General features: G+C 34.9%; 2 protein-coding genes across 2 annotated transcripts in view; one reads left to right on the plus strand and one right to left on the minus strand.

The window, feature by feature from the left end:
• Positions 1 to 599: 599 nt before the first annotated feature.
• LOC117331411 (mitochondrial-processing peptidase subunit beta-like) lies at positions 600 to 13431 on the plus strand. Its single transcript, XM_033890116.1, has 14 exons — positions 600 to 725; positions 2196 to 2336; positions 2768 to 2854; positions 4908 to 5037; positions 5897 to 5988; positions 6446 to 6552; positions 6872 to 6951; positions 7969 to 8084; positions 8483 to 8721; positions 10458 to 10523; positions 10980 to 11096; positions 11551 to 11608; positions 12342 to 12417; positions 13198 to 13431. Exons 1-14 carry the CDS (start codon positions 663 to 665, stop codon positions 13260 to 13262), a joined length of 1437 nt encoding a protein of 478 aa, XP_033746007.1. The 5' UTR covers positions 600 to 662; the 3' UTR covers positions 13263 to 13431.
• A 1052-nt stretch (positions 13432 to 14483) lies between these two features.
• Positions 14484 to 23695, minus strand: part of LOC117331410 (cadherin EGF LAG seven-pass G-type receptor 2-like) — a 69249-nt gene continuing 60037 nt past the window's right edge. The window contains 4 exon segments of the mRNA XM_033890115.1: positions 14484 to 16876; positions 20317 to 20473; positions 22224 to 22397; positions 22957 to 23028. Coding sequence (XP_033746006.1) covers positions 16852 to 16876; positions 20317 to 20473; positions 22224 to 22397; positions 22957 to 23028 — 428 coding nt within the window. The 3' untranslated portion in view covers positions 14484 to 16851.

Genomic DNA, 23695 nt, shown 5'->3' on the forward strand with positions numbered 1-23695 from the left:
AACTTACACAGTTCAGAAATGACCACTTAAAAAACATTCCCCCATAAAGCGACCTTTACTAGCTAAGACAGTACCAACGCTAACACGTAAATGGTACGTAATGGCAGACATACATGGTGATGTAAATGATAACAATACTTATTCTCCGCTTAGTACAAAACGCAATGATATAAAATGGATATGGTACAGTGGTTTTTGTCATGGTACGAACTTCTTGTACGAAGAGGTTATTGAACGAAACGACTTAATTGGTATCAGCGAGAATTAGGGGGAAAGAGACGTTCTTTGTCTCAACGTTTTGGGGCGAAACGACTGTAATGAATTTTCTGATAGGTACAATGTAAAACAATAACATAAATGCAATTTTACTATCTTTTTTCGTGGTTATAATATTTTCATCGTAAAGGTCCACAGATTAGAACTATTTATAGTGTGCAGGATGTCACGTTTCATTTCTAACACGGTACTGCTGTATTTACATATGTTAGCCAGTTTCAGTTGCTAGGTTTTGCCTCATCGACTCAGAAATGTCAGTGCAAGATGTCGGCATTTTGTATTTATATCCGACGGGCATTATATACCAAGGTCGTTAAAATTTGGACACCGAAAATGGTCGGAAGTCTGCTTATTTTGAGCATGCGTGTTGAGGAGCAGAAAGCAACATGGCCGCCAGACTCTTCCGAATTGCCAATCCGGCATCGAAAGTTCTCGCCGTTTCGAAACAGGTTGTTATATAAGGAAAATACTCATTCTACTTGATTAAGAGACAATATGTTAAAGGGTTTCATTGTTTTAAATCATGAACGACGATGACTTGATAGAGGTTTCAGCCTTTTACATTTACCGGTGTGAAGGTCACCCAAGTCATCGCTCTTTCATAGGTCTTACTATACTGTAGAAATTTATGTAATTACAGATCTGAGAAATACATGTAGTTACAGATTGTATTTATTACAATTGAAAGTTAGTTAAATAAACCGTTCATGCAGATAAATAATTAGTCGTTGTCAATAATATAGTTTGATTATTTACCGTCACCTAACCTTGGTAATACACAATACTATTCGATTCAATTCAAATCGGTTGAGCATAAGTCTAGTAAACCATATGCATAGATACCACTTAATCGCATTGATGAATGAGGTAATATGCACTTGTATCTGTTAATTAACACACACACTTATAATTATCCTTGATGTGTACTATACACATATAGTACATATTGAGGATGATTTTAACTCTGGATGTTAATTACCAGATCTATACAAGTGCTTATGATGAGGTTGACATGTTCTCATTTAGTGACGAATATATGTCTGTGTTGGTTACAAAAGATTGTGCATTCAGTTGAAAAATTAATTTTCGAATTATGTAGTCTTTTGCTTACAATATATGATTAATGCATCATCGATGGAATACTAACAAGCAGTTAATTACTTGAAGCATACACAAGTGAGTGAGTCTATTTTAGAATTTTGCTAACCCAAGGATTACACTATCAATGGCAAGTGATATATGCAGGTGTAATAGGAAGGAAACATAAAAAAAATACCAGTAGCCTGTCAGTGGGGTTCAAACTAATGACCTCTAGCTCATTGTGAGCAGACATCTAATTACCACTAGGCAATTTCCTACAAGTCTGAGCTAGTAAGGTGACCTTATGCTCTCTTCTTTTACGCTGCCTTACAAAGTCTTTGCCCTTTGGTAGGTTTTTTAGCACCAAGAAATCCTCTTCGATCAATCCCCGATAGCTTAATTACACTTGAAGTGATCATCAATACAAAATCTTGGACTCTGCCCCCGCTTTGGCTTGAACTAGTGACATCTCGCTCTGAACAGACATACTATATCTACTATTAGGCTAAAAGAAATCTAGTCATTATAAGGTGACCTTATACTCTCTACTTTTGCAATGGTAGTATGTTCTATTGCATAAGAAAATTTTATTCAACATCTAAACCATATTTTTAAAATTGTGTTCACACATGTCGGACACTATTATCTACAGCTTCAACCTGTGTCAGTGAATTTGTGTCATTTGTGAAGGCTTGAAGGACCCATCATCTACACAAACCACTGGTTTTGCATTTTTGTTTTGTTTTATGTCATTATTATATGGTTATAATGAACTGCTAATGTCAAAACAGCTTAATTTGGACGATGGAAGTCATTTATTTCATTTATATTTATTGCAGAACCCTGTGAAATGGCAAGTTGCAAGAGCTAGCTTCACTCCTTACCAGCAAGCTTTATTGAACATACCTGAAACGAAAGTTACTACTCTTGAAAATGGTTTTACAGTAGCCACTGAAGACTCTGGCAGTCCAACATGTACTGTAAGTTTATGTGAAAAGTCCCATATGTAGAATTTCACTTATTTATATTTCTGGTAAAATAATTCAGAATACCATTTCAATGTGGATTGTTGATATTTCATTTTCAGTCCATCAAAGGAATGTGTTTAAACATCAGAATGACTTCATCTTTTTTGCCTTTTTGTCATAGTTTCATGATGTTTTTCTTTAAAAGAGATCAACAACCCAATTACTCATCCCTGCTCTGCATATTTTATAAACATGAGTACATGTATTTGAAACATTTGATAAACAAGAATTTAGAAATACAGATTCATAATTGAAATAGTGGTACTTCAAAGAAATTTTAAATGAGTTTATATTGTTACTATTTGTAAACTAATAAAATATGACAAGACAACATACCCATGTGCATTTTTTGATGTGTTTACAAGTCTTTTGTCTCATCACAGGTTGGAGTTTGGATTGATGCTGGTAGCCGATCTGAAAATGAGAAGAACAATGGAGTAGCTCATTTCCTTGAACATATGTCATTTAAGGTAGATTTTATTTGGAAGTTTTAGCATTGAGATATATTACTGTATAGAAAGGAATTTTAACTCAATGTACTGATTTCTGCTCATTTCAGTATAATTGTTGTCTTTCAGTAAATAGTACCTATGTTGTAATAATGTCTTTTTGACAGCTAATATTAGTCTCTCTGGGAATAAATTAAAAAAGACAGAGCTTCAACATAGTCATTAATTATAAGTGTATGCCAGACAAGCTCTGGACACATTGTGTGCCAATAAGGTTTCCTATACATGTATTTATGATTTATTCAGAATGTGATAAAACATTTCAGAAGTCTGGAATAGGTGTAGAATTTAGAAAAGAAAGAGACCATATTTTTAGCCCACCATCATCAGATGGTGGGCTATTCAAATCGCCCTGCGTCCGTGGTCCGTCGTCCCTCCGTCCGTCCGTCCCTCCGTCCGTAAACAATTCTTGTTATCGCTATTTCTCAGAAAGTACTGAAGGGATCTTTCTCAAATTTCATATGTAGGTTCCCCTTGGTGCCTAGTTATGCATATTGCGTTTTGAGACCAATTGGAAAACAACATGGCCGACAGGCTGCCATCTTGGATTTTGACAATTGAAGTTTGTTATCGTTATTTCTGAGAAAGTACTGAAGGGATCTTTCTCAAATTTTATATGTAAGTTTCCCTTGGTGCCTATTTATGCATATTGCGATTTGAGACCAATTGGAAAGCAACATGGCCGACAGGCAGCCATCTTTGATTTTGACAATTGAAGTTTGTTATCACTATTTCTAAGAAAGTACTGAATGGATCTTTCTCAAATTTCATATGTAGGTTCCCCTTGGTGCCTAGTTATGCATATTGCGATTTGAGACCAATTGGAAAGCAACATGGCCGACAGGCAGCCATCTTTGATTTTGACAATTGAAGTTTGTTATCACTATTTCTAAGAAAGTACTGAATGGATCTTTCTCAAATTTCATATGTAGGTTTCCGTTGGTGCCTAGTTATGCATATTGCGTTTTGAGACCAATCAGAAAACAACATGGCCGACAGGCAGCCATCTTGGATTTTGACAATTGAAGTTTGTTATCACTATTTCTGAGAAAGTACTGAATGGATCTTTCTGAAATTTCATATGTAAGTTTCCCTTGGGGCCTAGTTATGCATATTGCGTTTTGAGACCAATCTAAAAATAACATGGCCGACAGGCAGCCATCTTGGATTTTGACAATTGAAGTTTGTTATTGCTATTTCTGAGAAAGTACTGAAGGGATCTTTCTCAAATTTCATATGGAGGTTCCCCTTGGTGCCTCTTTATGCTTATTGCATTTTGAGATCAATCTGAAAATAACATGGCCGACAGGCAGCCATCTTGGATTTTGACAATTGAAGTTTGTTATCGCTATTTCTGAGAAAGTACTGAATGGATCTTTCTCAAATTTCATATGGAGGTTCCCCATGGTGCCTCTTTATGCTTATTGCATTTTGAGATCAATTGGAAAACAATATGGCCGACAGACCGCCATCTTGGATTTTGACAATTGAAGTTTGTTATCTCTATTTCTCAAAGTACTGAATGGATCTTGCTCAAATTTCATAAGTAGGTTCCCCCTGATCCCTTGTATTGCATTTTTGGACCAGTCTGTCCTGAAAACAACCTGGCAAACAAACAGCCATTATCGTTAAATCTCAAATTTCTTATATAGCTAGGATTCCCTTGTTTGAAAAGTACTGGAGGGATGTCTCAATTTGCACAGATTAGTAAAATGAAGGGAAAAGTTGAGAAAAGATCAATCTGACATGGAACTTATGAAGATCATTCAATGGTGGGCGCCAAGATCCCTCTGGGATCTCTTGTTAAGTTAATCAATTCCTGTGGATAAAGATAGTGAGAGTTACTAAGTTTAAGTATTTTCTGCTTCACCAGATATTAAACATTTATGAATTATTCAGTAGCTAGAAAATGAATTGTGTCAAACATTTTACAACTGTTCATTAGCTTGAAAATTGAAAGTGTTTTAAATCAATAAGACAATGGTATTAATATTTGCTTTGTTTGTATTGACAGGGAACGAAAAAAAGATCCCGACATGATCTAGAACTTGAGGTGGAGAACATGGGAGCTCACTTGAATGCCTATACATCTAGAGAGCAGACTGTCTACTATGCTAAGTCCTTCTCCAAAGACCTTGGCAAATGTACAGCTCATTGATTACATTATTTTACTTGTTATTAGCTATAGTATAGTAGAATTCCTTGATTAAATTATTTACCTGTACTAGTATAGAGGTCCTAGATTTCAGTACTCACCTGTCATCAGTATAGAGGTAATTGATTACATTATTTCCCTTTCATCAGTATAGAGGTAATTGATTACATTATTTCCCTTTCATCAGTATAGAGGTCATTAATTACATTATTTACCTGTCATCAGTATAGATGTCCTTGATTACATTATTCACCTGTCATCAGTATAGATGTCATTGATTACATTATTCACCTGTCATCAGTATAGATGTCCTTGATTACATTATTTACCTGTCATCAGTATAGAGGTCATTGATTACATTATTTACCTGTCATCAGTATAGATATCATTGATTACATTATTTACCTGTCATCAGTATAGATGTCCTTGATTACATTATTTACCTGTCTTCAGTATAGATGCCCTTGATTTCATTACTCACCTGTCTTTTGTATAGATGTCCTTGATTACATTATTTACCTGTCATCAGTATAGAGGTCATTGATTACATTATTTACCTGTCATCAGTATAGATATCCTTGATTACATTATTTACCTGTCATCAGTATAGATATCCTTGATTACATTATTTACCTGTCATTTACATCACTTTACACATCACTGTCTGATTTCTTGATTTTTGAAAATTTGTACCATGATTTTGTACAACAGAATACCTTCCCATTACTATTTGATGGTAGTAACTGTTGTCTGGTATTTGATTGTAATGGTTAAGGTGCTATAATCTAACACTGCTTTACATTTATTTGACAACATTACATTATACAGAACTTGTATTGTTTTTTCAGCTGTGGAGATCCTTTCTGACATCATCCAGAACAGTAAACTAGACAAATCTGACATAGAAAGTGAGAGACACACAATACTGAGAGAAATGCAGGTATGTCATAATAAACAAGTTGATTCTCTGTCAAGTTTGCCTGACTTGCATGTTTTTGACATTTCTGGTATAAAACTTAAGTGCTGTGACTATCACATCGGAAATGTTGATTCAGTATTTTACCAATCTAGTTTCTATCCTTTCATGATAGTCAGAGCCAATTAAAAGCAGTCATTTTAATCTTTCTCTTAAATCATTAATGCCATTATGGTAACATGAATGGCTCCAGGAACTAAAGAAATCAAAATGTCCTTTGGACCTCTTGTTATGGATACTGTGAATTTTAAAGGAGAGGTAAATGTTAGCCAAATATTTTACATAATCCTATACAAACTGACAATAAAAACGAGCTGTGCTTTTTTCTTCGGTACAGTTTAATATTCATGTTGTTTGTTATGTACATTGCATAAATGGTCATCTTGTCAATATATTATGATTTTTAATACTCTGTTGTCAGGAGGTAGAATGCAACCTCCAGGAGGTAGTGTTTGATCACCTTCATGCAGTGGCCTACCAAGGCACACCACTTGGACGCACCATCCTTGGACCAACAGAAAACATATTGTAAGTTCCCACTTTGTTGAAAGCTTGGCTATTTCCAAGTCTATTGTTAAACTTGTTGATTGGTTACTTGTTCTGGCTGGTTATTTTTGAAGTTCAAATAACTGTACTTATTTTCAATTTAGTTTCAATGGAATCCTGTTACTGATGTGGCAATATCCCTCTTGAAACATTGTAGCAAGTATTGTTATGGTTGAAATAGATATTTCAAAATGAGGATGATTGTGAAGATTTATTTTTAATTCTTTGAGAATTCAAGATTTGCGGAATTTCCATATAAAATAATAGAATGATGATCTAGATCTTCCTAAATCTGTTGTAGATCCATCAACAGGGATGACATTACAGAGTTTGTAAGGCACCATTACTCACCTGAGCGTATGGTACTTGCTGGAGCAGGAGGTAAGAAAAATGTTCATCAATATCCACAACAAAAAGTACCTGTACTGAAATCTCACTGATTTAAACAATGAATGTTTCAGATGAATTAAAGTACACTTAAAATCAGTCTCCATTACAAAGTACTGGAACCAGGAAATATTTCATCAGGGTCTGTTCAGTAAAATATGTCGTCTATTTCTATTAAGGTTTCCTATTGGTGATACATCATTTGCACACATACATGGTTATACGTTATTTTGTAGAGTTTCTGGAAATTATACTTATCGTTGAATTTTAAGATAATATATCAATCAATGTAACTCTTAGCATGAATGTGTGCAAATGTAGCTCCCACATTGCTTTGTTGAAAAAATATGCATATAAACGCATATAAATAAATATACTGTATGAAAGAGTTTGTAGAATGAATGATTTTTCTTTTTTATTATAAAACGAGCAAATGGGCTGAAATGAAAAACGAATGTGTGAAAGATGTGAAAGAGGCCCCCTGTGAGAGGCTTCATGTTGTAAGAGGGGTGAACCCGGGGTCCCAACCCTGGCATCCCTCATTTTTGCTGGAATAATAGAATTCAATTTGAAACCTTCAAAAAAAAAAAAAAAAAAAAATCTCGCACGATTGGGTGTGGCGGCCCCATATTTCCTTGTTTTTAGATATAAAAGGAATTTTACAACAGATAAAGCCTTTAAAAGGGCCTCTCCTACAATAATGAACAGTAAACAATCTCTAAATCCTTATTTACCTGATCATCTGCTTCAAATGCAAATAATACAATGGGGCAATTTAACATGAAATCAGATTAAGTTTCCATGCCACTTTTTGGGATTTGAAAATTGTCCTAACATAGTAATAACATATTGTGTATTCTCGGACACATTCCATACTCAAAGTATCATCTAAAAGTGAAACAAGATTAATTTTTTGATGTATGCAAGAAGGATGAGAAAAACCAATAGAAATTGTAAATATGGTACATGTATTAAAAGGACATCCATGATTTATAAATGTATTTTTTACAGGAGTGAACCATGAAGAGTTGGTAAGGTTTGCCAACCAAAACTTTGGCAATTTACAAGTAGTCAATGAACACACCGACACTCCACCTCGTAATCCCTGTAGATTTTCAGGAAGTGAGGTAAGTTCTTTTTTTTTTCACCTTGCATTGTCAGGATATTTGTCAGTTTCTTCACTTTATCCTGTTGACAATGCATCTTAGATAATGTTTGTCATAACTCCTTTATGTTATTCAGAATTATACTGATTATTGTAAACATTGCTGTATTAGAGAATATTTTCTCTAGTTAGCTTTAGCTGGACTGGTAGTTAAAATTATGTAGTTGGTAGTAGTTTATTATACTGATTATTGTAAACATTGCTGTATTAGAGAATATTTTCTCTAGTTAGCTTTAGCTGGACTGGTAGTTAAAATGATGTAGTTGGTAGTAGTTTATTCATTTGGATTTAATTTCTTAGACTTAGATATAACCTAAATCCTTAGGTCTTTAAAACTTTACTGATGCTCACTACCTTTAGGTGCGAGTGAGGGACAACAACATGCCTCTGCTTCACTTTGCCATCGCTGTAGAAGGCTGTGGCTGGTCTAACCCTGACAACATCCCACTCCAGATAGCCAATACACTTATTGGACAGTATGACCGCTCAATGGTTGGAGGAGTCAACCTATCTAACCCTTTTATAGCAAACTGTGCTGCCATGAACCTGTGTCACAGTTTCCAGTCCTTCAACACTTGTTACACAGACACTGGGCTCTGGTAAGTATGCTACACTTTCTCATTGCCTTGTTGGAACTAGGTCAGGATAAGGGGAGGGGGATTGTTGAATTTACTAACTTTTGATATAAACATTTTACAGTAAACTTGTCTTTACATAAAAATAATATATATTTGCAGTATAGATATTTAAATTCCGGTAAATATCTATACTGTAAATATATTACTGCTGTTGAACTCTGTCTGTGGACGACAAAAGTAATTAACTACCTTGACGAGTGTTGATATTGAATGTACTGACCCAACCAGTAATCAGCATCCCACTTGTGTTATGGTGGTGGTGATTGGCTGTACTTGAAGTGGACATAGTTCAAATTAAAATGTTGACATCTGAAAATGAAACTTAATTTTGGCACATGATTTTGTATTCACACATATTGACATTGATCAAAATAATGACAGAAACAGGAATTTGGAATATAATATTGACCGTGTATGCTTTTTGTCATTCAGCCAATTGAGTTCAGATTGAATGTAGAACTGCCATGAGCAGGCCTACATGTAACTGAAATGAAAATTACTTCTCTGCCAGAGCTGTTACATGTTCAACTAATAGTCACATCCATAGGGACTTGGCACTTACTCCCTATAATCTAATCTAGCATACTTATTCCCTATAATCATATCTAGCATACTTATTCCTTATAATCATATCTAGCATACTTATTTCCTATAATCATATCTAGCACACTTATTCCCTATAATCATATCTAGCAAACTTATTCCCTATAATCATATCTAGTATACTTATTCCCTATAATCATATCTAGCATACTTATTCCCTATAATCATATCTAGCATACTTATTCCCTATAATCATATCTAGCATATTTATTCTCTATAATCATATCTATCATACTTATTCCCTATAATCATATCTATCATACTTATTCCCTATAATCATATCTAGCATACTTATTCTCTATAATCATATCTAGTATACTTATTCCCTATAATCATATCTAGCATACTTATTCCCTATAATCATATCTTTCATACTTATTCCCTATAATCATATCTAGCATTGTAGGGGCCCGCTAGGTGTTGTTTCGAATGAAACTGGGGGTATTTATCTTCATTATTGTTTTTTTTCTAACTTGAAAGAAGCTTCCTGGTAGCTTATCAGCCATCAGTATAAGCAATCGTTTTATTTTGCATTCAATCATATGGATATCGTAATTTATGCAAATATACTGTACTATATGTTGGAACTCTCCTTAGCGAGGAACAGCTGTACATAGCCAGACACAGGTGTACAACAAATCAGTGTCCTTGAAAGGTCTAGAAATCCTGTCTACTTGGAGAAATTGTCTAATAAGGAAACCTTTTATTCCCTGAAGCTGTGGTTTATATGTATTGGGCGATGTACTATAATAATAATTGATACTGTTCACATTAGAGTGTGTTATACTTTCATTGTTCACAGATAGGGTTCAACAACAGTAAGACAGTCTTAAATTATTGTTGATAAGGTGAAATTAAATTCCCCATGAATATTACTATGCATCACTTTGATGCCAAGAAGACATAGAGGCATTTTCCAGAAGGAATTTAGAAACATTTGTCAACTTGAAGAAATGTTATTGGGTAATTATTTATCAAATCGTATAGACCACGATCTATCTTTTGCAAATAATTTGTCGATGTAAATGAACTAAAATTACATGAACTTTAAATAAAAGAAACAAGTTGATCACATTTGTGTGTATTGCTTACAGGGGCTGCTATGTTGTGTGTGAAGGTCCTAAGGCTGAGGTCATGATGAAGGAGCTTCAAAATGAATGGTATGTACATTCAGCAACACCAATGGTAGGTCGTTAGTCGTGTCTTCACCTCTTATCATCGATGGACTGTTCTCACATAAAATCTGGTATTAAAACTGCTTTACATTTGTTGTGAGATCAGATTTTGTAACAGTTTGATAATTCACATTTAATTAATTAGTTAGTTTTGTTGTTAGATAAGATAATGTAACAGTGAGGATTCACATTTGTTGAAGGATATGATAATGTAATTAGGATTCACGTTTGTTGTAGGATAAGATTATGTAACAGTTAGGATTCACATTTGTTGTAGGGTATGATAATGTTACAGTTAGGATTCACATTTGTTGTAGGGTATGATAATGTTACAGTTAGGATTCACATTTGTTGTAGGATATGATAATGTAATTAGGATTCACGTTTGTTGTAGGATAAGATTATGTAACAGTTGGATTAAGTCCATTAACTTTGTTGTAGGATAAGATTATGTAACAGTTTGACAGACTTTGAGGTGGACAGAGCCAAGAATCTACTGAGGATCAGCATGCTGCTCCATCTGGATGGCACACAACCAGTCTGTGAAGACATTGGAAGGTAACATATTGAATACATATGTGGGAGAGAAGACATTTACATCCTTCTATTCGATCCTGGAGTCAGGGAGAGATACACAATTTGTGTACCCATGTTTATTAATGGCTTTGGTGTAAATATGAAAATAGCAAGTTTAATGATCTGTTTGTCTGTGACTGGGGGACAGTTGTGCACTCACGTCCCAGTGTGTGACTGGGGGACAGTTGTACACTCACGTCCCAGTGTGTGACTGGGGGACAGTTGTACACTCACGTCCCAGTGTGTGACTGGGGGACAGTTGTACACTCACGTCCCAGTCTGTGACTTAAAAGTTGTCCCCCAGAGAATTGTGTGATACAGTGAGAAAACACAATACCCTGGTGTTCTAGTCCATCATTGATATTTTAATGTTAAAGTCTCCACATGTCCTCCTCAGACAACTACTTTATGTATCATATGTCTTCCTTACTTGTAGACAAATGCTGTGCTATGGACGTAGATTGGACCTGGCTGAATTGGAAGCTAGAATAATGGTGAGTTGAGTGGATTATTATTCCTAGTTGATTCATCTATTTTAATTAAATCTTTCTCCTGCCATCAAATCATGGGCAAATTATACTGTTACCCATGTTAGTCCCATCCCATCCCATCCCGTCCGGATCCCAATGCAATGTAAGTAGCTAATCTCAGGAACTGGTGATGCTATCCTCACCAAAATGGCATTTATGTCTCAGACATTTCTTTTAGATGTCTAATTACAATAATGATGTTTTCCATCGTAAGAAATCTTATACTCTTTGATGCCTAATTACAATAATGATGTTTTCCATTGTTAGAAATTTTACTATTAGATGTCTAATTACAATAATGATGTTTTCTGTTGTTAGAAATTTTACTCTTTGATGCCTTATGTTTCAATAATGTTTTCCATTGTTAGAAATTTTACTATTAGATGCCTAATTACGATAATAATGTTTTCATTGTTAGAAATTTTAATTCTAGATGTCTAATTACAAAAATGTTTTCCATCATCAGAAATTTTATTCTAGATGTCTGATTACAATAATGATGTTTTCCATGCAGTCGAATTCCTGCCATGTGTGCATTGATTGATATATCTGGAATGTTGACATATTGTTTGTTGTAATAATGTTGACATATTGTTTGTTGTAATAATGTTGACTCTGACAAAGGTTGCAATGTTGAACCTGACAACTTGGAATCTTTGTGTTGTGAATCCTTTTCTAAGAATGGATTTTGTTCCAGGGCACTACTGCCGCAGATGTGAAGAGGGCGTGTATGGAGTATATATACAACATGTGTCCTGCTGTGGCAGCAGTAGGTAAGTAATCAAACATCACACTGATCCACAGCTGGCCACAGTTATGTGAATCCAAACATCTCACTGATCCACAGCTGGCCATAGTTATGTGAATCCAAACATCTCACTGATCCACAGCTGGCCATAGTTATGTGAATCCAAACATCTCACTGATCCACAGCTGGCCATAGTTATGTGAATCCAAACATCTCACTGATCACCATTTCTTGTCGAGAAGTACTGGAACGATAGGTGTAGGTTCCCCTTGGCGCCAGGTTGTGTCATTCAAAGAGTTTGATTAGGAAAACAAAATGGCAAATAGACTGCCATTTTAGATTTTGACAGTTGAAGGTCTTTATTGATATTAATTGTTCACAGGAAGTGCTTAAATCTTTATCTAAAGGGAAAGGTGGGAAAAGTAGAGAGTCTCACATAGAACCTAAAAAGATCATTCAATGATGGGTGCCAAGGTCCCACTGCGATTGTTTTATGCTTCAACTAAAGTACATCAGTAATACACAGTTAGGACAATATATGTAAAACTTTATCAAGAAACTTGAAGATGGCCTTTAAATGGAAACACATAGAAGGCAACAAGATTCTAGATTAGGCAGGCTAGTCGGTATGTACGAGAATGACTTGTGTAGAGTGAAAGTAGTTGTTTTTCTGGGAGAAAAAAAAAGAGATAATTGATGGATTGTCAAAAAATATATATATATATATATACATTGTATATCCAGACTTGGTCAATATTGTCTTGGAATGTAGAAATTGTCTTACCCGTCCTCTGTTGTTCTTCAGGTCCTGTAGAAGGATTACCAGACTACGACAGAATTCGCTCCCAGATGTACAAATTGAGGATGTAAGAGCAAAGAAAACTAGTGCTTAAAAGACAAAAAACTGATTCAGAAATGTTGAAAAGCAGTGTGGACTTGACTACCAGGAACTGTGGAGCCCTGTCCTCAGGTTTCTGTGGTAGATATTAAGATCTTGCGTGTGATAGTTGTTATGGTGATTAAATGTATTTAAACTTTACGATTTTGCACTTTTGTATCTGCTACAATCAATAATCAAGGGTAAAAAAACATGTTTTGATGAAAAAATGACCTCAAGACTTCCATTTTATGTTATTTGACTGGACTTAAACTGATGAAACATTGCAGGACGCTACATGGTGACAAAGGGAGGTTGTAGACTTAATATTGGGGCCAACTTGTACCTCATAATAGTAACATGGACATAGTCGAGATCCCCTGCCCATGCAAATAGTGTATCACATGAAATCAAAGAGGACAACATGCATAAAAACATGACATAGCATTCAGAATAATTACATTTTTGTACATGTATTTGTGTTCAATTAAGTTCCTGTGAAAGTAACCAACATAATTAGAAATGAGTCTAATAAGTAAGTGTCATCAAAAGATACCATGCCAAAAGCAATCGGCCAATCAGATCGCAGCAGCCACATTAAATATGCGCCGAATATGCCCATAATTGAACTTAACAAGGGATTTATTATTTAGGTAATAAATCTACCAAGTAAGTTTCATCAAATTCTGATCATTCCTTCAGAAGATACCATGCAGAAAGCAATCAGCCAATCAGGTCACAGAAGCCTCATTAAATATATGCCCTTAATCGAACTTGAGCAAGGGATTTAGGTAACAAGTCTATCAAGCAAGTTTCATCAAAATCCTATTTCTTCAAAAGATGTGCGGAAAGGGAATCTGGATGGACAGACGGACAGAACCCATTTGTATATCCCTGCCGACCTTATAATTACAAAGTCACTTACCTATAAATTGTTTAAGAACCAAACCAACAAAAGTGCTCCTAAGTTTGGAGCTGAAGTTGTGTTATGGGTGCTGAGAAATGGTACAATATTGCCTTGTACAAACATGTACATGTAAGTAGATGATGGAACGTAATATACCAAATTGAGACCAATTGGTATACAATTGTCATATCAGTCCAATTTAACTGGCTGCAAATACATGTACAAGAGATTATTAACAGAAGATAGAAATACAGAGTGGAGTCTACTGTATGGCTAAATGAGGCAAAAATAACAAAACTCTTTGAAGTACAATTCAATAATTTTTAATTTTTCACATTTTTCTATAAAAACACATTCCTGTACAGGTACAGGACCCTCAAATGAGCACATTTATAAATCTGTACATTTGTGTATACAATATTTGATCTATTTATCCTCCGACAGGTATCAATAATAAATTACACCATTCTCACATGGGTTTATATGGTTACATTATAAAATGTGTGACAACTTCTCATACACTTTAATTCATACAAACTGACAAGTTCTCAAATATAGCATAATACACACACATATAATGTATTAAAAATTCTCACATCACTTCATCACAGACAAGCATTTTAAAAGGCAATTATTACATTGTGCAAAAATGTAAAAAAAAAAAAAAAAATGTTATCAACTGATTTGGACGTACAATATGTAATAGTATACAGTACAATGTTAAAGTTATCAACATGTGTGTATTATAATTGTTTAACAGATTTATGAAAGCTGCAAGATTTTCTCCTGAAATATTTGGATCTATAACCAGTTCCACCCTATCGAACGAGTTTAATACACATTTGTGTTCAATTCTGTGCTCCTTATTTAAATTTAAATTTAAAGAAAGTCTTTTTTTCATGCGCAAATAATTGGTTCGCGGACAAAATTTTCCTTGCTTAAAAATGATATACACATGGCACACTTGCTTATGTTTTTAAACATGTACCACAAAGCTTTGCAAATTTATGGTGATTTGAAAAATTACACGAATGTGAATTAGTAAGTGCAGTTAATTTTCCATTAATAAATGTTTTTTTAGCAATAGAAGTTGTTGCATTGCTAACATGATATAGAATGGCCAAAGGTACCAGATACAATTCACTTTCCGATGGCTTGGTGACTTTATAGACCTACAGCTATTGGAAAATCATTTGAAACTTGTGTACAAAATAGGTAGCATGAATACAGTCTAAAAGGTGACGAGTTCCATCATTATTATATCTGGGGTATCTCCTAGTACAGGTATTGCGTCATAATTTTTTGTGTAATTTAAATCATAATACTGATAATGTAATCTTGAATGAGAAACATGTACACAATCTACAATTGAATATAGAGCTAAACGTATATAGAACACAAGTCCAAATATACAAAACTTTCACAAAAAAATACTGGACGCAAAATAACTATTATAGAAGCAAGAAATCTGATGTTTATATTTGCATAATTGTCCTAAATGTGGATTTCAAAAATGTAGAAAGTTATAAAATAACACACCCAGTATTATAGTAGTTCCTGGATATACAAATTGATAACATCACAATATGGCCGCATTAATTACAGTTTTAAATACACTTATCGAACCTACATGTAACGCAAGATCAGATTTGTTTAACATCAAACTCACATAGTTGTACAAGGTCTACATTTTAATTGGATTTCTTACACGTAATTGCAAAACCTGAATTTTAAGCACCGAAAAAATTCTTTGCTGCATTAACATGGCACTGGGCTGTATCAAATATACAGATACATATATAGTCAAAAAGGTTTGGTGGAGCTATAGGACAATAATCCTCATGAATGTAGCAGACCATAACTCTTTGGTATAAATGTGCAGTAATTCAAAGGAATCGTCATTTAATCCAACAATGCTTTGTATTTAGACGTTAAAAATATTTAATGTCTTTTAATTACCTAATTTTTTGGTCACTTTTGCCATCTTTAATTTCTTCAACCGTTGTCGAATTTCTTACTGTTGTAATTATATTTCCTTCTGATACTAATAATAATGTATTATACAACTAATAATAATGTATTATACATTTTCTTTGTTTCCTGTAGCATTCCTCATAATTAAATACACGACTAGCATGACAGTGGTTAAATACTGAGCACACACAAGTTCTCGACTCCACACGGTCTATATTATTACAAATATTTTACTTCCCACATCAAATGAGGAAATTTGAATCACATCTTTTTTACAACACTACGATATATTGTTCCAATACAGCTACTTTAATATAACGGTTATAATTGTCATAAACGTGTCCTAACCTACAAATAATTCTATAAATTGTACATTTGGTAATAAGTATTGAACATGTATATGGATTTCATCTCTTTAATTTGTAGATACATTGTATATATACTTAATTCTGAGTGATTATATAATCATGCGCACCATGGTGAAATGATATTGACGATGAAAATGACAATGAAATGAAGACAAGGTTATGCAAAAATGGATACAAAATCAAATGACAATGAGTAGATGACCGGCCAGGACAGCTGAGATCAATTGTAACTGGAGGTTCACACAGTAATCCAGGTCTGTAAATGCACAATCCTCGTCAGAAACTTTGGCAATAGGTCACGTTACCGTGGCGATATCATGCGGACATGCACTGTCATACTGAGGTTTCATGGCTGCATCTGTCGGGGAGGAAACAAGACACCAGATGTACAACAACATAGCATGCAACATGCAAGGTGAAAAGTAATGAAACAAAACATCAAATTATAAAACATTACACTTGTGTGTCCTGATGTACACTATTGTGTGTAGTCCTGTATGTATTGGATACTTGTGTGTAGCCCTGTATGTACACAGGATACTTGTGTGTAGTCCTGTATGTACACAGGATACTTGTGTGTAGTCCTGTATGTATACTGGATACTTGTGTGTTGCCCTGTATGTACACAGGATACTTGTGTGTAGTCCTGTATGTACATGATACTTGTGTGTAGCCCTGTATGTACACAGTAGTCCTGTATGTACACAGGATACTTGTATGTAGTCCTGTATGTACACAGGATACTTGTATGTAGTCCTGTATGTACATGTTAGTTGTGTGTAGCCCTGTATGTACACAGGGTACTCGTGTGTAGTCCTGTATGTACTGGATACTTGTGTGTAGTCCTGTATGTACATGATAGTTGTGTGTAGCCCTGTATGTACATGATAGTTGTGTGTAGTCCTGTATGTACAGGATACTTGTGTGTTGTCCTGTGTGTAGTCCTGTATGTATTGGATACTTGTGTGTAGTCCTGTATGTACACAGGATACTTGTGTGTAGTCCTGTATGTATTGGATACTTGTGTGTAGTCCTGTATGTATTGGATACTTGTGTGTAGTCCTGTATGTACAGGATACTTGTGTGTAGTCCTGTATGTACAGGATACTTGTGTGTTGTCCTGTGTGTAGTCCTGTATGTATTGGATACTTGTGTGTAGTCCTGTATGTATACTGGATACTTGTGTGTAGTCCTATATGTACTGGATACTTGTGTGTAGTCCTGTATCTTTATAATACTTGTGTGTAGTCCTGTATGTTTATAATACTTGTGTGTAGTCCTGTATGTACACAGGATACTTGTATGTAGTTCTGTATATACACAGGATACTTGTGTGTAGTCCTGTATGTACATGATAGTTGTGTGTAGCCCTGTATGTACACAGGATACTTGTGTGTAGTCCTGTATGTATTGGATACTTGTGTGTAGTCCTTTATGTACACAGGATACTTGTGTGTAGTCCTGTATGTACATGATAGTTGTGTGTAGCCCTGTATGTACACAGGACACTTGTGTGTAGTCCTGTATGTACACAGGATATTTGTGTGTAGCCCTGTATGTACACACCTGTGTAGTCCTGTATGTACACAGGATACTTGTGTGTAGTTCTGTATGTACACAGGATACTTGTGTGTAGTCCTTTATGTATACTGGATACTTGTATGTAGTCCTGTATGTACACACGTGTATAGTCCTGTATGTACACACGTGTGTAGTCCTGTATGTACACAGGATACTTATACATGTGTGTAGTCCTGTATGTATTGGATACTTGTGTGTAGTCCTGTATATACACAGGATACTTGTGTGTAGTCCTGTATGTACACAGGGTACTTGTGTGTAGCCATGTATGTACTGGATACTTGTATGTAGTCCTGTATGTACATAGGATACTCGTGTGTAGTCCTGTATGTATTGGATACTTGTGTGTAGTCCTTTATGTACACAGGATACTTGTATGTAGTCCTGTATGTACACAGGATACTTGTGTGTAGTCCTGTATGTACTGGATACTTGTGTGTAGTCCTGTATGTATTGGATACTTGTATGTAGTCCTGTATGTACACAGGATACTTGTATGTAGTCCTGTATATACACGGGATACTTGTATGTAGTCCTGTATGTACATGATAGTTGTGTGTAGCCCTGTATGTACACAGGATACTCGTGTGTAGTCCTGTATGTATTGGATACTTGTGTGTAGTCCTGTATGTACACATGATACTTATGTGTAGTCCTGTATGTACTGGACACTTGTGTGAAGTCCTGTATGTACACAGGATACTTGTGTGTAGTCCTGTATGTACTGGATACTTGTGTGTAGTCCTGTATGTACACAGGATACTTGTGTGTAGTCCTGTATGTACACAGGATACTTGTGTGTAGTCATGTAAGTACACAGGATACTCGTGTGTAGTCCTGTATGTATTGGATACTTGTGTGTAGTCCTGTATGTACACAGGATACTTGTGTGTAGTCCTGTATGTATTGGATACTTGTGTGTAGCCCTGTATGTATACTGGATACTTGTGTGTAGTCCTGTATGTACTGGATACTTGTGTGTAGTCCTGTATGTATACTGGATACTTGTGTGTAGTCCTGTATGTACTGGATACTTGTGTGTAGTCCTGTATGTACACAGGATACTTGTGTGTAGTCCTGTATGTATTGGATACTTGTGTGTAGTCCTGTAAGTACACAGGATACTCGTGTGTAGTCCTGTATGTATTGGATACTTGTGTGTAGTCCTGTATGTATTGGATACTTGTGTGTAGTCCTGTATGTACTGGATACTTGTGTGTAGTCCTGTATGTACTGGATACTTGTGTGTAGTCCTGTATGTACTGGATACTTGTGTGTAGTCCTGTATGTATTGGATACTTGTGTGTAGTCCTGTATGTATTGGATACTTGTGTGTAGTCCTGTATGTACACAGGATACTTGTGTGTAGTCCTGTATGTACACAGGATACTTGTGTGTAGCCCTGTATGTACAGGATACTTGTGTGTAGTCCTGTTTGTACACAGGATACTTGTGTGTAGTCCTGTATGTACATGATACTTGTGTGTAGTCCTGTATGTACAGGATACTTGTGTGTAGTCCTGTATGTACATAATATACTTGTGTGTAGTCCTGTATGTACACAGGATACTTGTGTGTAGCCCTGTATGTACATGATACTTGTGTGTAGTCCTGTATGTACTCATATGCAATCCTGTTTGTATCACATACTCGTATGTAGTCCTATATGTACCTGATATATGGTGTCCTACACATACTTCCATGATCTGTGTTGCAATTTCAATTTGACCTGATAGATAAGTGTAGAATATAGGGCACACAACACCAATTTACGTGAAGATTTTGCAACAAAGGTATATACATGCTCCCAAATAGTGATGCTTTAAAATAAAACAAATACTAACAAAATACACCAAAAAGGTGGAACAAACAGTGCAATGTGCAGCATCAACAAGACAAAATATACCATTTTAAGCAAAATGAAAATGCATATATATATAAATTGTGAAATGGAATATAGTTCAAGCTTCAGTGAAATATAGCACAAACTTTGAACTTCATCACCTTTCAACCTTAGATGGTTTTTCTATCAATAGAGGTCACTTGTCCTGTGACCTTGACTTCACTTTTTAAGATAACACAATATCTTTGGATATTGATCTAACAGTATCACATTTCCTGATTGATAACAAATAGCATTTGCCGTAAAATTCATCCTGGTATAATTTTCTTGCCCCAGACTTTACTGTCACAGACGATCTAGGTCTGAGAACTTACTCTGAATCTGAGGATATGCTGCCATTATGAGTTAGGACTTGCACCTTGACACGAGGGTCTTGAGGGGGGTGGAATGGTCCATGAGTATTACTACTGCTTGAGTCATTCAACAGACTGTCTGTCCGCACAGGTGGCATAATATAGTCCCTGTGACTAGCTGTTACGAGAGAAAAGTAGGCGATGAAACTCTGCCACTAGCAGTGAGATGTTGACAACACTGTAAATGTTACAGGTAAATGTCTATGGATACCTTTCACTTTCCAGTCGTTAAGAATGTTTTTTTGCCAATAAGCCCTAACTTGGTAATTAATTCACTAATGTCATTTGAAGTTTAAGCATGCTAACAATGTTATTTCATTTTCTTGTAATAAGCCAACCACCAACTTTTGAGTCTAAACTATGAATTGGCTCTCTCTGCTTAAAATACAGTATTTGATACCCAACTAATTTCTTCTGAAAAGAATCCATAGACATTTACTGTGACTGTATGCAACTGAAATATAACAGTAATTTATTTTAAACTATATGCGTACAGAGTTTATTCCAGGTTTGCTTCATAATTGTTTTTTGTTTTTTTTCAAAACAATTTTTTTCTCCATGTGAAATGAAACTTCAATTTCCAATATCCTTCCCTGGAATGAACCTGGCATGATAACATATTTAACTTTGTCAGAAAGTCAAACAGAATGTTATCAAATAAGCTAAAAGCACACACAAACATGAGGAGCAAGGGGATTAAATACCAAAATTAAACCATCTAGCAATGACTTGTCCCAACCAAACAACAAACATGCCAACAACAAGCAGGGAGACAGAAGGAGCAGTTTGTAATTTAAAATTGTTTTGTGAAATGGTTGAAATATTTCAAATGCTAAACTTGTGAAATAGAAAAATTGGTATGAAAATTTAATTAAATTGTAGTTTAATGTAGACAAGGATGGTATACATCTTAACATCCCATGCCTACACAAAACAGGCCCACAATAAAAAAATAATGACTGCTGAAACCCAATCAACAAAGAACAGCAGCTCTCACTTTAATATAAAATTGAAATTTTGAATTTCATTTTGAATTCCAGAATTTAGTCCTTACTTCAGCAAAAATGTTAAAAATGTTTACATCTGACAGTGAAAATCATCAATACCAAAATCATGTGTGTTGAAATACTTGTAAAATATGTTCCCTAGCTGCTTTGCCAAATTTGAAATCTTGATCAGGTTTAGGCAAACCCATATTTTATAAACACTGGCCTACTGAATACATGATGTCATAGGTATTATGGAATGTTCTAGAACAAACTATATTGTATGGCCACCCATGATAAATTATTGATTAGAAATGTGGAAATATTTTAAAATTTTCTACTTACTTACAAACTAATGCAAGATTGACCACATTTATGTTATCACTGCGGTCAAATGCTAATTATCAAGGATACATATTAACATATTATCAAATCATTATGTGAATTCATATTACATGTATATATAAACTATACAAAAACTATTTACAAAGTAATTATGTACAATAATTTTTGTTATAAATTATTTCACAACCAAATGGTATGATTATACATTTTATAACTTTGTACAGTCTTTTTAATTCTTAACACTGGTCAGAAAAGAAAACATTTGTCATGATCTTCTGATGAATTTATGTACAAATATTGAGTTCATAGTTTAATGTAGCCGATGAAGGATTGTAGGTACAAAGTTGATTGTCCCAAGTATTGTGAAGTTGTCTCATTTAACAAAATGATGACTTCAGAAAATGAATAAATAATGAGAAGGTAGCAACTATGATGAATATACAGTTATTGACTGATCACATGGGAGAGGACAATAAGGTTGCCATGGCTACCTGAGCATCATCCCCATCTTTACATAATTGGCAGCCTTTTTACTACCTTGTAGTTCCTGTGCAGGCAGTGTAACATCTGGAGGAACACTAGACATGGTGACTTGGTCCGACTGGCGATAGTCTTCAGACTCTGTAAACTGGAATCCAGACAGGTTTGGGTCCCCAGGCCAATGGCCATACTGTTGTTGTTGTTGTATTTGGTTGTATAGTGGCGGGTTAACTGTGGACAGAACACATTTATATATAGAACAGCTCATTGTAATGAGGTCCAAGGGGCCTGTATCACTAATCTATTACTTCTCATTGTAATGAGGTCAGAGGGGCCTGTTATCACTAACATGTTATTTCTCATTGTAATGAGGTCCAAGGGGCCTGTATCACTAACATGTTATTTCTCATTTTAATGAGGTCAGAGGGGCCTGTTATCACTAACATGTTATTTCTCATTGTAATGAGGTCGGAGGGGCCTGTTATGCACTAACATTTTACTTCTCATTGTAATGAGGTCCGAGGGGCCTGTTATCACTAACCTATTATTTCTCAATGTAATGAGGTCCGAGGGGCCTTTATCACTAACCTATTAATTCTCATTGTAATAAGGTCCACGGAGCCTGTTATCACTAACTTGTTATTTAAATGTGTATGCAACATGTCATTTTTTTTATGGAAGAACAACCATAAATCTAGGCCTTGTAATTTTATTTCTTTCACAAATTTTTTTATCAACCATGTGACCTTTAAATATGTACCTACCAGTTTATAATGGAATAGTTTCTTACCTGTATTGTTTTTCTGTTTTTCTGCCTCATCCATTTCTTTCTTTTTCTTTCTTGCCTGTTCTTTGGCTTCCTCTGTTAAGAGACAGTATTTTTATGACCACTCCTCTCATTGATCAATTTCATTTGATTCAAAAACAATGAAAGCATTTAGTACATGTATTAGTCTGTACATTAATTCAACTTCAGCTAGTCATAGCTTCTAGTGATGGGACATCGGTTGAAAATCTGTTTCGATTATCGGATCGCATCGGATAGGACAACCGATGTAGTCAACCGATTAATAATCGGTTAAATCACAAGTGTTTTGTTTCAGTTATTAATCATCATTTTGTTATGTAATGTGTATCAATAATTATCTTTTGTAAGTGTAATTATTCCTATTTCTTAGTTGATGGTGCACATGAATGTATGATTGAATGATTAAGATAGTTACAAGTTACAACTGTACTTTTGGTCAACAGCTATGACATAAAAAAATAGATATTAATGATCCAAGAAGAATGAAGTCCAGTAAAAGTATCTGGATTTCACAGATTTGTTTATAAAACATGAAATTGTCCATGATTATATACTTTTGTTAATAAAGTGACATTTTCTACATGGTCTTTGTAACTTTTGTTCGTTGAATTCTAGATGCAAAAGTAGTAGAATACAATATGAGCAGGTACACATATAAAATCAAGAATTACAAAAGAGCAATGATGCGATGCCATAGAGCTTATATCCCATTGAATATGCA

Source organism: Pecten maximus, chromosome 7 (assembly GCF_902652985.1).
Source record: "Pecten maximus chromosome 7, xPecMax1.1, whole genome shotgun sequence".
Classification (NCBI taxonomy): Eukaryota; Metazoa; Mollusca; class Bivalvia; order Pectinida; family Pectinidae; genus Pecten; species Pecten maximus.

What these genes read in the sequence shown, in the direction of transcription:
- LOC117331411 (XM_033890116.1), top strand. Translation starts at nt 663, where the DNA reads ATGGCCGCCAGACTCTTCCGAATTGCCAATCCGGCATCGAAAGTTCTC. An exon ending in CTCCAAAGACCTTGGCAAAT is followed by an intron (nt 5,038 to 5,896) that starts GTACAGCTCATT and finishes TTGTTTTTTCAG; the next exon opens with CTGTGGAGATCCTTTCTGAC. An exon ending in AAGGAGCTTCAAAATGAATG is followed by an intron (nt 10,524 to 10,979) that starts GTATGTACATTC and finishes ACTTTGTTGTAG; the next exon opens with GATAAGATTATGTAACAGTT.